The 16792-nt window shown below is 35.1% G+C and overlaps 1 protein-coding gene across 2 annotated transcripts in view; it reads right to left on the bottom strand.

Moving 5' to 3' along the window:
- Nucleotides 1-7151, bottom strand: part of Phip (PHIP subunit of CUL4-Ring ligase complex) — a 122397-nt gene extending 115246 nt beyond the window's left edge. The window contains exons 1-4 of one of the 2 annotated variants that reach the window (XM_078019701.1): nucleotides 6891-7151; nucleotides 6718-6776; nucleotides 6553-6582; nucleotides 6301-6360 (exon numbers count right to left, since the gene is read on the bottom strand). In XM_078019701.1, coding sequence (XP_077875827.1) covers nucleotides 6301-6360; nucleotides 6553-6582; nucleotides 6718-6776; nucleotides 6891-6930 — 189 coding nt within the window. In that variant the 5' untranslated portion in view covers nucleotides 6931-7151. The remainder of the gene's footprint in view (nucleotides 1-6300; nucleotides 6361-6552; nucleotides 6583-6717; nucleotides 6777-6890) is intronic. The other variant, XM_078019700.1, reaches the window with a different exon arrangement.
- Between the last annotated feature and the right edge of the window lie 9641 nt (nucleotides 7152-16792).

The following is a 16792-nucleotide window of genomic DNA, read 5'->3' as shown; positions in this document are numbered from 1 at the left end:
CAGTTTCGTTTTTTAGTAATGTTTCAGTTTCAGCACTCAAAATAACTATTACTTCATGTACAATGACAGTGAAATTGTTTCAGACAAGGATGTTTCACCAAATTGCCTAAAATTTGGTATTTCCACACCCCAGAAATAAACCAAAATTAAGTGATATCCATTCTTTTTTTTTTTTTGCATTTTTATATCATACTTTCTGCCCGGACAAGTGTGTGCCTGTTTTGTGTCAGTGAAAGAGATCAAATAGGTCAAACCAATATGACCACAGGCCAGGCCAGCTAACATTCAAAATCCATGGATTCTCTAGTACTTCCTCTGGAATACGCTACCAACATCTGCACTGCCATAGATAACCTAGGGTCTATAATACAAGTCTCATTACAATTCAGTTTAAGCATAAATTATGCCAGACTATACAACCACCTAAATTTCCTTAATATCAAAATTTTTGATTCAATCATCCTTTTCCATCTGTAATGTTGAAGCTCCAAGACTGCTTTTAGTATGGATGGTAAGCAACTGATGACTACCTTCTCTGTGGTAACCAAAGATGCTCAATTTTATATGTATATAAAGCTTCCAATATTATAACTGTTGATTTTTCAGTACTGTGTTCTCAAATTCCATTCAGATAAAAAAATTATAATTTTCACCAATTTGCTATGGAATACTGACTGACACTGCTTTGTATCCCATACACTCAATAATTCATTAATTCCAAAGTAATTAACTTTCACCAAATTATTCATAATTTCACCAAAAGAGCCTCTCACAAAACTAAAAATCTTCACAAATTTAAAATTTATTTCTAAAATGGTAAATTTGACTCCTATTATTTAACGTTCTTTATTGTTTTTAGATATAATTAGAAGAGTAACTTAAAATCCTAGAATAACTAGTTTCTACTTTTTTCTAATATACTTATATAATACATGATTTTCCTGAAGTCAATAAAAAGTTCACTGAAACAGAAAGTAAAATAGACATGGTATAGTACTCTCTGCTAAATAAAGGATAGCTGGCTTAATATTACAGTTATTTTTCTATGACTTCTAGAATACTAGTAAGAATGAAACTAACCTGCTTGGTATTACTTGTCCAACCTAAGTTGCAAAGGATACAATTTTGTCACAATTGCACAGTGACATATAATATATAATCACGAAATTGGGGTAAGAAAAAAATGACTTCAGTAGGTGAGAGGAATTTCCAGATCAAAACAAGTATAACAAAATAAAAAACTTGGGGTCCATCTTTCAAAAAACTCTGAATTAAAGAAAATTGACTCTGGATTTATTTACCCTAAAACTAACTTAAAGAATTAATTCCAAAGTCTCTATTAAATTTTTTCTCTTTAAACAAAAGACTGACAAAATACCTCTCTGATAATTTCTAAGAAGATTACAAGCTATTGTGGTTTTGAATTCCACAAATTTATACATAGAAGGAGCCAGCCAGATGAAAGAGCCAAGCTCCCTTACTTTTGTCTTGTGATCACTACCAACAGAAAAAAGCTTCATCAATTCAAGATATTTCAATCACCCAAATATTCCTTATTGTTCATTGTTCCACACCAAAAGTTACATTTAGAATTAGCAACATATTTTTTCTAAAAGTCTATTATCCAAAATGTAATTTATTTTTTATATTTACCAATTTTTTAAATTTATTTCTGAGGCTTAATCATTTCATCCCTGATCCTAAAAAATATACTAATAGTACCTTCTGATGTTCTTAAAATGGTGTTATTGATACTATAACTGCTATATTTGAAAAATTATACATAATTGTTTCTGAAATAAAAATGCTTTAAAAGAAAACTTAACACCCTAAAGCTATAATTAGAACAATCTTTACTACCATTACTAAAGTTCTGTAAAACTATTACTAAAATTCTCTAAAGCAAACCCCAACCCTTACATAGCACATGATTCATGCCCATCAATTACTACTCAGAGTCTTTAAAAGGTAGGAACTATTAACCCATTTTACAGATCAGAAAAGTGGACCCTTTCAATACCATGTTGTCTCCTAAAAATTACATAAAACACGGTGTTTAGGTAAGAACAATTCAACTCCCCTTTATGTTCACGCCACTTTGCAATGGGAGTCAAAATATTAAGAATCTAATGTACTTATTTCACTTAAAATTTTTGTAAATGCCTCAAAAATTTTTCAAAGGTACAAGTACTAACAGAATAATTAAATGTGTAAGAAATTATTTAGTTCTGTTCCTTCAGCACCTCCCCATATACTACTCCCACATAACATTTTATTCATTATGTTTGTGAGATATTAAAGCCCTATTTTAGTCTAAGTTTCTATTTCACTGATAATTTAAAAACAAGCCAAAAAACCCCACATGTAACTCATCATATGCTGCCCCATCCCTTCCAAAAGAAACAGACATAGGCTAAGTCCTGAAAGTACCTCAATAGAGGGTGGGAATTCCTGACTCAAAAATCTGTCACATGGGGCTGGGATTATAGCTTCAGTTGGTAGAGCGCTCGCCTGGCACATGTAAGGCACTTACAAAATAAAGGTATTTGGTCCATCTACTATAAAAAATATTTTTTAAAAATGTGTCATATGTTACCTATTTTTCTAAAACTTATCTCCTAGGTTTTATATGTTAACTTCCACATTAATCAGCATCCTCTAAATAAATGTATACCTAAGATATATACTTAAGTAAATCCTATTCAGGGTTCCTATTCAACTCTGAATTTGAGACTACCAATAATCTATGAAAACCAGTACTTAAACCATGTGGAAAACATAATAATTACGGAGCAACAAAGATGTATTCTACAACAAGGTTAAGTGCCTCAAAAATTTTCATCTTTTCATAATGTTATTTTTTGGTTGTAGTATGTTTTGTAAAGTGTTTATTTAATTTTCTAACGTGCAAGGTTTCTCCAGATCTACTTTTCAATTTTGGAAAATTAAACTCCAAGAATGAAACAACTGAGCACTTAAAAACAAACTACTATTTCTAGTTCAAAATCACAGAATTTCAGATTAGAAAAATTTCAATCCACTCTTTCACAAATAAGATAACTAGGGAAAAGAGAAATGCCAAGATTTTCCCAAGAAAATCTTAAACACTGTTAGCAGTGTTTAAGATACAATACACATCTCCTGACTCTCAACCTACTAAAGGGTCTACTAAAAATTTCTCCCATAAGATGTTAGAAATATGCAGATATCTCTAAAGTGACAACTAGAAAGCACACTTAATAAACCAACTAGTTCAATTACTCAAACTAAGAAACAAATGACAACAGTTTTCCTTTGTCCAAAAAATGTTTTTTTTTCTTATTCTATAAAAAGTTCATCTATATACTTGGTTCCATTTAAAAAATAAGATTCTGACAAATATTTGAAAAATGCCCTTCTGCTTTAAAATTAATGTTTTCAAAAATTTATATAATCTGAATAAAACTATATCAGTGCCAAAACAAACTTTAATATCCTATCAAATTTCATTCACTTTATTAAGAATGTTTTAAAACTCAACATAGATGGTAACAATTAGTCATATTTTATAATACCAAAAGCAAAAATAATGCTTGGATTATGAATATTTCCTATTTCAATCACACCTGAAATAAATGCAATGGTTTTATTTTATTTTTTTAACTATCAACTTTAATACTGCTCTTAAAACTCCATATTCTTAACTGAAATCCAATCATTGTGATTCTATCTGCAGGCTAACTAAAAATGCTGATCAGTGCCCATTTTTTAACTCATAAGTACAAATATACACTCTTTCCTAACTTGCTAAGATTTTCTAATTTTTCTAGAACTTGCAATTTGATATTTGAATTTTCCCATTTAAAATACTGCTCAGTTTATCAGTTAATATATCAATCATTCCCAGGCAGAAATAGAAGCTACATAAATTAGTTTTACTCACCTAATGGTCTTCAACCATTATTAAATAAATTCAACTTGATACACAACAAAGTAAAACTTGTTTTAAGTCATAAGAGTAAATTAAAACAATAAAACTGCAAAAGAAATGAGCATGTGCTCACTTAGACACAAAATTTCAGGATCAAACAACAAAACAAAATGTGCTCAAAAACCTGGTAATCCAGAACATTTTAAAACTAAGTCTTAAAAAAAAAAAAAAAAAAGAAGTTAACCCATGTAGCCACATACATAGATATATATTTGGAGGGATATGAAAGCACCTTAAATGGTGCCTTGCATCCACAGTAAGCAATATGCTAAGTGAAAAAAAGAAAATGAATCAAACTCCTGAGTTTAATAATAACTTTTAACTGCCTTATGAGTATGCCAACAAGACTGTTCTAGTAAGCTGAAAACTCTGAAAGCAAGAAAAAACACTTGCATGCAAAATAGGCTGATTTTGATAAGTAACACACTTAGACAATTCTTACTGCACTTTAAATCTGAAAAATAGACTAGGAATTTAAATTCTAACATGTGGAAGAGGAGAAACACTTCTCCTCTTCCCCAATTAAATCACAGTCAAAAATTTTAAATGATTCCTAGAAGGAATCACAATTAGCTGCTTCATTTAAAAAAAAAAAAAAGTAACATTACCGAAGGTCTCAAGAAAACAGCAATTCTCAGAGACTTGCACTTAAAAGATATTTTGTAAAACCTACCCCTCATCTTTAAAATGGAACATTATCACCCTTGTGATAATTTTCTCAAATAGCATGGAAGACATAGAAATCCACTTACAATTTTTGTCAAATATTTATAACAATAAAAATTTCAAATACTGGTTAGTAAATCTTGAACTACTTCAAACTCAATTCATTTTAACTAAGTATTGAATATAAAACTACCCTAAATCACTACTTGAAAAATGACACAACTTAAGTGTGGAAATGAATACACTGCTAAGTCTTCATTAGATTTATTAAACTAAAGTACCCTTAGTATTTAACAGCTGTGAGCAATCATCTATAACTGACATTAAATAAGAGACTTAAGCACACAAAAGCTAGGAGATGTACTATACCCAAAATAAAATAAAAGCTTTCAAAATTATGCTCATGACTTCACTTCACAGAAGACATTCATTCTGAATTAGGTGAAACTTCCTGATCATTACAGAGGCCCTGATGAGGTAACATTAGTAATTATAAGTATCTCAAAGCAGTTACAATCTCTCATAAACTCAGTGCATTGCCTAAATTTCAAAAGCTTGGTATGCCTTGGTGTGATTGCTTTAATTGTCTTACACACAGATTCATATAAACAACTTAAATCAGTTTAGGCAAAGAAAATACAATGGAAAGCATAGCTCCTTTAAAACTAAACTTTACAATAACTACTTTTCTATTCACAATACTAAAAACGGAAGGTCACTTTTGGGAAGCAATTTTTAGAAATTACTAAAATATTAACGTTGAAAACCCACAAAACTAAAAAAACAGGTATTTTCCAATCTATTAAACAAAATATATCGCAATATAAACACAAAAAACTTATCAATAAGTTCCATCCTACAGTAGATATTTGATAACTCCCCAATGTCTCTCAATAATAGTTTTTAACTAAAAGGGGGGCGGGCATACCAAGAGAATTAACAAAATTAGAGAAAGCCTGTTAAAACTTCTGGTTTTACACTTAGGCAAATATGTTCTGGCAAAAACGCGCCGCTAGCCAACTATCATCACATACCCGAACTCCTCCGATTTAAAAAAAAAAAAATCCAGCTCTGAATTTAAGAAAAAGAAAGGGACGACCAAATTAAAAAAAAAAAAGAAAGAAAGAAAGAAAGAAAAAGAAAAGTCTTGCCAAGGTTTCTCAGCGGCTGAATAGCCTGCTTGTGAAATGCTAATGCCACTTCGAAGCAGTTAGTCACCAGCTATTGTGTAGGGCAGGAGAAAGCCGAGCCGGCCGCGCGTGCAAAGCGAGCGAGCTTGCGCGCCCTCCCTCCTCGCGCAGCTCGCGCTGCTCTCGCTGCCGCCGCCGCCGCCGCCTTGAGCGCGCCGCCGCGACCGCACGGACGCGCGCGCCGGCCCCTCCTCCTCCGGCCTTGCACTGCACAACACTCATGACGTATCTTTATTTCTAGCACATTAACAAAATATCACAAATAAATTGTCCACAGCCCCTGCGGCCCGGGGGTGCGGGTCCCCCCAACCATTGCCCCCCGAACCCCCCATGCCAGCCTACCAACCCTCCCCGTGGCCTTTGGAGCTTTCACGTTCTGGGGCCAAGTTTTTGTCTCTGTAAAAAATTGCGGGAAATTCAATTTTTATTCGACTCAGGGAAAAGTTTCTTTGCTCTGCGACGTGAATGCCTCACCAGATTCTGGTAGGTCCTGGGATGCTCCTTCCCGGTCCAGTCGGTGCGCCGGGGCAGCAGCTGCGGGGAGAAGACGCCCCGTGAGCCCGGCCCCCGGCCCCGGCCCGCCCGATCCCCTCCCCCGCCCGCCCCGCGCCCCGCCAGGGACCCCGCGCCCCGCGCCCCGCGCCCCGGCGGCGGCGGCGGCGGCGGCGCAGCGGCCCAGGGGCAGCCGTGCGGCGGCGGGACGCGCCGGGCCGCCGCCGCCCTTACCTCCTTCTCGGCCACCTCGCGGATCAGCACCTGCAACAACAAAGCGGGGAGAGCTAAGCCCCGCGCCCCGGGCCGCGGCCCCGTCGCCGCCGCCGCCTCCCTCCCCCACGCCCGCGAGCGGAGAGCGGCGAGCGCCCGCCCGGCCCGCGCCGCGCGCCGCCGTACCTGAGCCGCCTGCTGACAAGGTCCATCTTCCAAGAACCGGGCGATGAGGAAGTAGAGCTCTGCGCGGGAGAGAGGGACGGGGAGACACACAGACTGAGCGGCCGGGCGGCGGGGGGCGGGGGACCGCGGGCGGAATCGCCCGGTGCCAGCGGCCCCGCAGCCCCCCGACTTACCCGATCGCAGCTCCGAGAGGCCTTTCCTCTCACAAGACATGTTTATGGGTCACTTCGGGGCCGCCGGCGGGACACCCCGCCGCCGAGGGGAAGCGGGGATGGTGCCGCCGCCTGCCCTATAGCTGTCAGTGTGTGTTCACGAGCCGAGCCTCGGCTCCACCATTCAAGCAACGGCGGCGGAGGCGGAGGAGGAGGAGGAGGAAACAACAACTCTCAGGCAGCGGCTACGGCCGTAGCCGCCTCCGCCGTGGATCCCTCCGCCGCAGAAAGGAGTCCGCCGCCTTGGCGGCCCGGGGTTCGCTGGGGTCCTCAGCCCGCGCCCCCGTCCCCCCACCCGGAGGACAAAAAAAGGAGTGCCTCCGACCCCTCGCCCCCAGCGCCCGGCACCCGCCACGGCGTGACCCTCGCCCCTCCTCCTGGCCCGGAGCGCGATTTATTTATTTATTTCCAATCGGAGAAGATGTCGGAGCCGAAGCCGCCGGTTGGCTGGAAGGCGCTTTCTCTGTGGAGGCCGATAGCGGGAGGGAGGGGGCCGGGAAGGATTCGCGGAGGGATCTGACGCACACGGTGCCGCAGCACTGGGTCTATTCAGCGGCGCTGGCTGGGGCTGAGATGGAAGTTAGTTTCTATGTAGCAGAAATAGGAAACAAATGAAGCAAAACTGCCCAAAGAGGGGAAATGCCCCGAGGATGGGTCGCACTCTCACGCGCGCATACAGATACACGCAGAGAGCACTCTCACGCTGGGCAAACTCGGGATCGCACTGTCTTGCCCGAGTTGAATGATAGTGTTTGGTTTCTGTCTCTTGCCATGTGCATGTGTATAAATGCTGCGGATTGGCATCTGTGTAAGTCTTGTCCTGCGTTATTTCTGCAGCCTATGCAAGTGTTGTGTAATTTATTGGAGTACTGTATATTGAAATTGAGGTTCGGGCTGCTTTTTGTTAAGCACTTGGCGTTTTGGAAACCCGTTATTTGCTGAAGCCACCTCTGCACATTTCTTTTATTACTACCATTGCCTTAAGCGTACGTTTTTTAAAAGATTTTTTTTTTTATTGTTAAACCACGGCAAAGCGAACTCCTGATTTGTACTTCAGATACTCTTTCCTGATTACAAAAAAGGCTAGTGATGGCTAATTAGGGATTTGGGATTTAAGAACCTTAAAGCTTTTTAAAATGTTTACAGGAAGGGATAATGTTAACGTGAGTGAAAGGAAGGGACGCTAATATTTATCTTTTACCGATCTAGAGGTAATTTAGTGACAGATCGATAACCTACCCGAAGGATACTGAAAGAGTATACCACAGTTTAGCCAAGGTGATTAGTGATTAAATAATTTAAATTATCTGTGTATCTTGCCGTTGACTTCGTCATGCTAATTAATGGCCTCTAATTTGAGGTGTAAACCATTCCTGTTTACAGTTAATCACGGAAAGACTTCTTGAAAACTGACGAAAAGAGAAAAAAAATAATCTTTCGTAAATCAGTATGTAATTACCGGTTTTATATGCTAAATCATACATCTGTGTATTGCTGATGAGGATAAGGGCCTTGTTTTTTTAAAAAACGAATATGGGTGAAATTAATGGAAACAATATAAAAAAATATTTGTTAGAAAACAAGGACACCAAAGATATTTATCCCCGGATGATTTAAGCACTTTCCAAAAAGACTTGAGAGTTCAATTCTTTTTAAGGTTTGCATTTTAAAGGAAATTAATGTAGTCATTCTTTTGTTAACATTTAACAAAAGATTCTCCTTAAAATTTTTAGACGATAAAATGCATGTTATGGATTTGGTTTTAAAAGGTTATTTGTGAGGAAAGGACCAACAAGCTGTATTGTGATTTTCTAGATTGTTTCCTCAAGCCTTGTACCCTCCTAGCTCCTTACATTCCTTGTGGGAAATACTTGCTGCTGTTGCCTTGGGCTGTGCACTACAAGACAGCACTGTTGTAATGCCCTGTACTAAAACATCCAAAAGTCATCATACATGGAAAGAAGAGGGAGAAAAGCCTCAACCCCTTTGGAATAATAGGATGTAAAATTACCTTTTGCAATTCTATCTTAACAAAATAAAAATGGGAAGTTACCATGATTTGTCCTATTGCAGGCTAGTTATCAGAATAACTGTTTATTTCTTGACATAGCTATCTTAGATTTCTGAAAATATTTGCATCTTTAAAAACATTTGATTCTATTCTAATTGTTATAGGCAAAGTAACCTACTTCTAGATGGTTAGCCAAAAAAAAAAAATAGAGATATTTTACATGCTTTTTTTTTTGCAGTTGTACTTATTCTCTGATGCTGTCTTAACTTTTTAAAAAGTATGTTTTTCAAATAATCATGGTATCTTACATTATTGTGATGTTCTTCAAATTAACAATTTTAGGAACTAAAAATTCTAATTGGGAATTTCTGGTTTTGAAATGCTATTATTTTGATATTAATTTGAAATGATATTAGCTTGATTCTTACCAATAGATATTTTATCCTTGTAAAGGAAAATAAACCAAAGTATGACAAGGAATATAAAATTACTCTGAGTAAAGTTTCAATATATATCTTATGGGAGTGATATAATATGAAAAGCTGTTATGATTGCCTCATGTATGGTTTTCATTTGAGAAGTCATTAAAGCTTTTTTCTAAATATGCTACTAATATGTAGCTTCTAAAAAAATTTTCATGAAAAGTTTCCTTTTTTAATGATATTCTTGTCAATTTTACTAATCTTTGACAATATTTTTAGTTTCTTTTTTAAATATTCTATTTGAAAACAGTTGTAACACTGCCTTTGAACTAATTGCTATGTTTGTTATAAGAAAATGTAGATTTCCTGACAAAAACTTCTCTACAGCCAAATAAACTAATTGTTTTTAGCAACAGATATTAAGTTGAACTTTAGCTAGTCCTTCAGATGTAATTTAAAAAAAAAATCCACACAATCTTTTCATTTCTTTAAATATAAACACTTTTCTGAATTCTGGTATCATAGATTAACTATAAAGTTTATTAAGCTATTATTATGTGTATGTACACAAAAAGTTTATACATATCAAATAGAAAGAAAATCTTATTTGGAATTCCTACATTGTAGATCCCAAAGTAATGACCTTTACAGTTCTTTATTTAACTAACTCTTTTGCATGTAAGGATAATTCAGATTCCATCAATAACCCTGTTTGTTTATTTATCTTAACTTTTTCTGTATTTCAAAAATAAAATGTCAGCTTAAAAAGATCTTCATACATTTTAAATAGGAAGGCCAAAAAAAAATAGTTCAAATTTGGAAAACCAACAACTAATATTTTTATATGATACTGTCTTTTTAAGAGAATTATAAACTTTTTTAAAATGAGAAAGTTTCTGTGAAGTTCATCACTACATTTCATTTGGGATTATATGAAACAAGGTAAACATTTAATAAAAACTTTTGTCTTGATCTTGATAAGCCATTATTCCAGTACAATTTTGCTGGTTCTATCCTTTCTAGAATAAGATGAGATGGAATTTTTTAATTTGAAAAATTCCATTACATTTATGAAATATAGTATGGGAAATAATACATAACAAAAAAACTCTACAAATAAAACTTGTTAAATATATGTTAAATCTTATTTCTGTCTTAATATTATACTGCTTTCTCTAGCAAAAGTTTTACCCTATGAAATACAGAAATAGAAGACACCCTTTTCCACAAAATACTTGTAAAACTGCTGTCAATACAATCTTGTTTAATAGACCACACTTCTTGTGAATCGCTCCCCAGTATTGTGTGTTTCTGTCCATGCTTGCCTTTTTCTCAGCATATGCACCATCCCTCTTCCTTCACAAAGTATGAATATTTATCAAATTTGAAGCACATGAGTAGATATAATATTTGACTCCTACAGAAAGAACAAGGGTAACCACTTTTAAAAAGCCATTATTTAACTTTTGTTGTTGTTATTTAACATTATTTAACATTTTTTCCCTGACATCTCACTGAGAAACCTTTTAAATTAGAGCACATTTTCTTTTAATCTGTAACAAAGATTATCCGGTCCCCAAAGATTATATAATCCCTTCTGTATTTACATGTTGTTAGTAATTCACTCAACCTTTTCCTCCTCCAAATTAAATAATCCTAGTAGTTTAGATTTTTTATAAATTTTAATCTGCAAAAGAAATACACATCTTCATGGATTAATTTATGTTTTTTCCTAACTTACTTCATGAATTTAACAGTACAATTACAAAGATTAAAGGAAAAAAACAATTTTAGAACATATTTCCCCTAGATTTGGAGCAACACAGTGGATAAAGTAGAAAAAGCTGTTCCAGATGGCAGGAAACATAAAGGAGAAGTCTGCAGGCTTGTTCTATCATAGGAGGATCGCTGATGGGCAGGGAGTGGGCTAGCCTGAAAGAACAGTGGAAGAAGAGAAGGTAGACATGCGGGGAGGGAGAATGCAGAGGCTCTGTAAAGTTGCTGGTGATTGTGTTTCAAATAAATCATACTATTATAAAAGTGATATTAAGATAAGATTTGATTTAAACAGTCTTTTGCCTTTACTTATGCTTGAATTCATAACCTTCAAGAATCAAAAAAAGGAAAATAATTTTAGTTATGGAAAAATAAGGTAGAAACTTATCTGACAAGTGATGAGGAATCTGTGTATAATAAAAGATACTAGGAACCAAGTACACCAAAGTTAAAATACTATTGGTGAAAAAGGAGAATGGTTTGAAAGAAAAATATCTGAACTGGTATTCACTGACTGGTAAGGTCCAACTCAAAATTGAGAATGAAGTTAGATTTAACTCACTTTGTAATTAAAAAAAAATGTTCTTTTCAGTTTTAGAAGTCTTATAAGATGCCTAATTATACAACCTTATTTATAAATTGCTCCCTCCCCATATATATCAGTACGCACGTGTGAGCTTGCACACACTTGGTAAAGATCACCTTGACTGTCATTATAGTCCCTTTAAAAAAAAACTTGTTTTAGTTGTAGTTGGACACAATACCTTTATTTTATTTTATATTTATGTGGTGCTGAGGATTGAACCCAGTGCCCCGCATTCGCTAGGCGAGCGCTCTACCGCTGAGCCACAACCCCAGCCAGTTATAGTCCCTTTGATGGATATGCTCATACACATTTATTGAAATAATGATTAACTAACACAAAGAATGAGCTCTATCCTAGAGTTATAGAATTTAAAATAATATTGGTAGCAAGTAGATCTTTCAGCTGAGATGTGTGATAAATTTTAAGAAAAGCTTATAATTTCTTTTGAAATTACAGGTAAAATCCCATTGCAGTCATAATTTTATGCTTACTTTTGAGTGCATGAAAATGTAGGTACAGATAAAAATGATTAAAATGGATTTTTAAAGCCTCATCAAAACTTACCAAATGACTATGGTTTACAGACAAACTAAGATAGCCTTTAAGTGGGATACTGTAATAAGAATATATGTGCTATTTCCTCTCAACAGTCCTCAGAAGTAATGTTACTGGCTACCATTAGGGAATGTGTTTCTTAACAATGTTGAATAAGTGGTATCATACAAGAAGGAAGAAATGTTTGTATTCTACCATCCTCACCTCTGTGATTTCCATGTTATACTTTATACTTATTTTTATCATTCAACATTTTAGGTTTTGGTAAATGCATATATAAGATCTCCATATTTCCTTTGATATTCCCACATTTTCAGTTTTCTCAAAGTGTCTATAAAATTTCATTCTCTTTCATCACTGAAACTTGAGTTTCTAATGGTAAACCAAATGTGAAAAATAAGATGTCATTAACTTTAAAACATTTCTATTTTATATTAAGAACTCTAAAAATGTAAAGGTGAATTTATTCTTTGCTTCTTACAGTTGGGACTGTCACACATTAAAATCTTCAACATTTCTTATTTCAGATGTCCTGGCTACTATATAAAAGATAAGAAACAATTTATTCAATTGCTGTCAAAAGGAGGAAAAGTCTTCCTTTTTTCCTCTACTTTTCAGTAAGGAAAAACAAATGAAGTACTAAACAATGTATATATGCAATGTGTATATGCATTTTTATATTACTAAATTTTTCTTATTTCAACACCTTTGCTAAGGTCAAGGTAAACATGGCCTCTTCATATGTTAGATTTTACTCAAAGGATATACTGAATTTGTAAAAAATTATTTTGCATCTCTCAGACTCTAATTTGTGAAGTTTATAGGACTTATATTGACTAAAGCCTCTTTGTGGTTAATATGGCTTAATTTCACTTTAATATATTCAGATTGGGAAACTGACTCAATTTTCAGGACTAGATCCCATTATACCTAAAAAAAAAAAATTAAAAAGCAATTTGTGTTTTACACTTGATGGCAAATTTTCATGGCTCAATACTGTAGATATTTCCCCCTAATGTCTATTAAAAGTCATTCTTCTATTAGAATAATAATTACAAAGGTCATTTCCTCTTTCAATCACCCCATTTATTTTCTTTCTCATTATTTTATCTTCCTGTTTCCCTTTTTAATGCTAAAATATTTTAATATAAATTGTTTTCTAAATGTTAAAAATAAATAAGAACACCTATTACAGTTCAAATGACCTGCATTATTTCTATGAAGTCCTTTCTTTTGCATGGGCAAAACTGAGTTGACAGAAACATCAAGTCAATCTCTAATATCTGTCACTGTGCCCATATACCATTCTTAATATTATGGTATCTTCATGGCAATATTCTTATTTTCTGTTTGTGTGTCAGCGGAAGTTTGACCCCCATTATGCACTTTATTCCACATAGAGAGAGATACATAACTCACCCAAAGTTGATCCAGGGTATGAAAACTAATCTGAGACAGCAGTGTTCCCAGATTGTTTCAGGTACACCTGGAAAGCAGAGGTTTCAGTGATAGTCTGGCCAGTCTCCAGAAACAATCAATTATTAAAATCTGACTTTATTTAGGAACAATAACTCAATTTATTGAATGCACTGCAAGAGATGAGTCAATTGCTGTACATAGTATTCAATTTAACTAGAAAGAATTCCCATGCCTAACATAGAAACAATGAATGTACTCATTACATATAGACTTTGTTTTTGTATGTTAATTGATTTTGGTACAAAGTCTACCAAGTTACAGCAAATTAACATAAAATTTGTCAAATAATCACTTGAGTGTAATATAGATTTATGCAGTTTTTTCAAAACACTTTGGAATGAGGGTATGATTTTCATATTTTCAAAATTAACAACTAATTTCCAACAAGTTAGCTTTTGTTGTATGAACTTAAAGAGTCAGTCATACAATAAGAAGTCCTCTAAGCCACAATTGTATTAAAACTTACAAAGTAGAGTTGAGTTGCATTGACTCAGAAAATTGTGAGATGTACAGAGTTTTTTTCTTTCCTTTTAGCTTTTAAAAAGTTACAAACATATATTGTTTAAAAATTTAATCTTGGTCTAGGGATGTAGCTCAATAGTAGAGTATTTGCTTTATGATTGAGGTCCCAATTTCAATCCTCAACACTACAAAAGAAAAAAAAAGTTTACTTTATCTTTCTAGAAATCAAGTTACATTAAATCAGGAGAAATTTTTAAAACTCTTTTTTAAAAATATTTATTTTATCTCTTAGTTTTAGGTGGTCACAATATCTTTATTTTACATGTATATGGTTCTGAGGATCAAACCCAGTGCCTCATGCATGCTAGTTGAGCACTCTACCACTGAGCCACAACCCCAGCCCCTTAAAACTCTTTATTGTGGAAAAAGTTCAAACATTTAAAAAAATAAAGAGACTAGAAAGACAACAACCCCTAACCCCAGGCACCCAATTCCTAGTACTCATAATTACCCACATTTTGACAATATGATTTTATCTATTTACCCCAACCAGCCCCCTTTTTGATTGAAAGTTTAAAGTAAATCTCATTGTTACCTCTATAAAAAGTTTGATGTGTACTCCAGAAGCAAATTCCTAACTTAGTTCCTTTATTGATTGATGGAGTTATTTATTTACTGTCTCATATTAAACACTTGTTGAGTGTAGTATCATATTCTAGACCCTGCATTAAAGCCATGAAAATTGTTTGGTCATGTCATTGGAACACTTTTTAAGAAGTTCTCTGGTGATTGGAAATGTAAACTGCTAACAATGGAATTATATTACTAACTACTAAATGGGTTTAAGCAATCCATGATGCTTCATGACTCCCAGACAATCTTTAGTATGACTTGTGAGATCCATAGTTACCTGCCCCCATCAAACTCTCAATTCTATCTACTGGACCACAATCACTTTACAGTCCTTCTACATGAACATATTTAGTATTCCAAATGTCTGTTTTATTTTTTGCCCATACTGGTCTCTCTTTCTGGGATCTTTACCTCCAAACCAGGTAATCATCACCTCTTTGGAAAACCTGACTTTACCCCTCTCTTCCCAGAGAGCTAACAACTAGGTATTCATCCTTTGTACTTCCAAAGAACCTTCTATATGTCTCTACAGTAGCACAGAATTTGGATATATTTTAGCTTTATATTTTTCTGACTCATTAAACTAAGAGATTTTTAGGACAATTCCTGAATTTGGAATGCTGTATCCCCATGATATGGAACAATTCAGAATACAACAGGCATTTAATATAAGAGGAATATTTTTTTCCTCAGAATATAACTCCATGGTCATTTCTGGAGTTATATTAGGGTGCTTCCTAATATGGCACATGGAACCACTGATAGTTTTTTCATTGAAATGAAGGAAACAAAGAAAGCATTGTATTTAAAAGAAGCAACAGAAAGTCATGTGACATTTGGATATTAGATTTACCCTTTTGGTCTTTATAATATTATTTGAATATAAAAATAAAGAGATGCTATGATTGATGAAAGAAGGTCACCAAATACAATATAATAGCATACTATCATCCTAATAATGGCAAATTTGTGGTCCTAAGTTAAAGTAATGGACATCACTTCTCCTGCACCCACCTCAAATTCCCCTTTGCCTAAATATTTAGTACAATATTCTTACATATCTTGTAACTCCACCTTATATTTTGAACTCTTAAGAATCAGAGGTAAGGGCTGGAGTTGTGACACAGTGTAGAGCACTTGCCTAGCACACATGAGGCACTTGGTTCATTCTCCAGCACCATATAAAAAACTAAACAAAATAAAAGTATTGTGTCCATCTACAACTAAAGTATTAAAAACAACAACAACAAAAAGAGAGGGCTGGGGCTGTAGTTTAGTGGCAGAGCACTTGCCTAGCATGTGTGAGGTACTGGGTTTGATCCTCAACACCACATAAAAATAAACAATTAAAATAAAGGCATTCTGTCCATCTACAACTACAAAAAAATCAGAGGTAAACAAATACACTGTAAATAGGATACCAAATACATAGCATTGTGCTTCAGTATGGCCCTGTGTAGCAAGTGGGAAAAAGTGTCTGGGTCATTATGCTTATCTCTGGAGCAATTCCACACATAGGACCACTAAATAGAGCTGGAAACAAACCTAGAGATTGTCTAGTCCAAATCCCCTTTCAAATAAGTTAGATGATTTGTCCAAGCTCACAGCCTCTGCAATCTTTCCAAGATTATTGTATAAATGGCAGAGCCAAATCATCAAAAGAGAATAACTTTTCATGAAGGAGGTCAACATGATTTCTGCATGAGAAATGATGTTTGTTGGTTTCACTCAAGTTGTTTCAGGGGATAAATAAGCATGACTAAGTAATTCTGGAGAGCAAGTTTATATTTAAACTTTCAAAAAGCTTTTTGACAGGTTCCATATCAGAGATTATTTAAACAATCTCCATAAGAAATCAGCTTGGAGAGAAATAGGGGGAAATTTGACTAGTTAATAAAATAGATAAGAATCAAGTCCTAATTCTGTCTCTTAGTGGCCT

The sequence above is a fragment of the Ictidomys tridecemlineatus genome, chromosome 8 (genome assembly GCF_052094955.1).
Source record: "Ictidomys tridecemlineatus isolate mIctTri1 chromosome 8, mIctTri1.hap1, whole genome shotgun sequence".
Lineage (NCBI taxonomy): Eukaryota > Metazoa > Chordata > Mammalia > Rodentia > Sciuridae > Ictidomys > Ictidomys tridecemlineatus.
The sequence above is the reverse complement of the archived record's forward strand: the minus strand, read 5'-3'. Positions and strand labels throughout refer to the sequence as shown.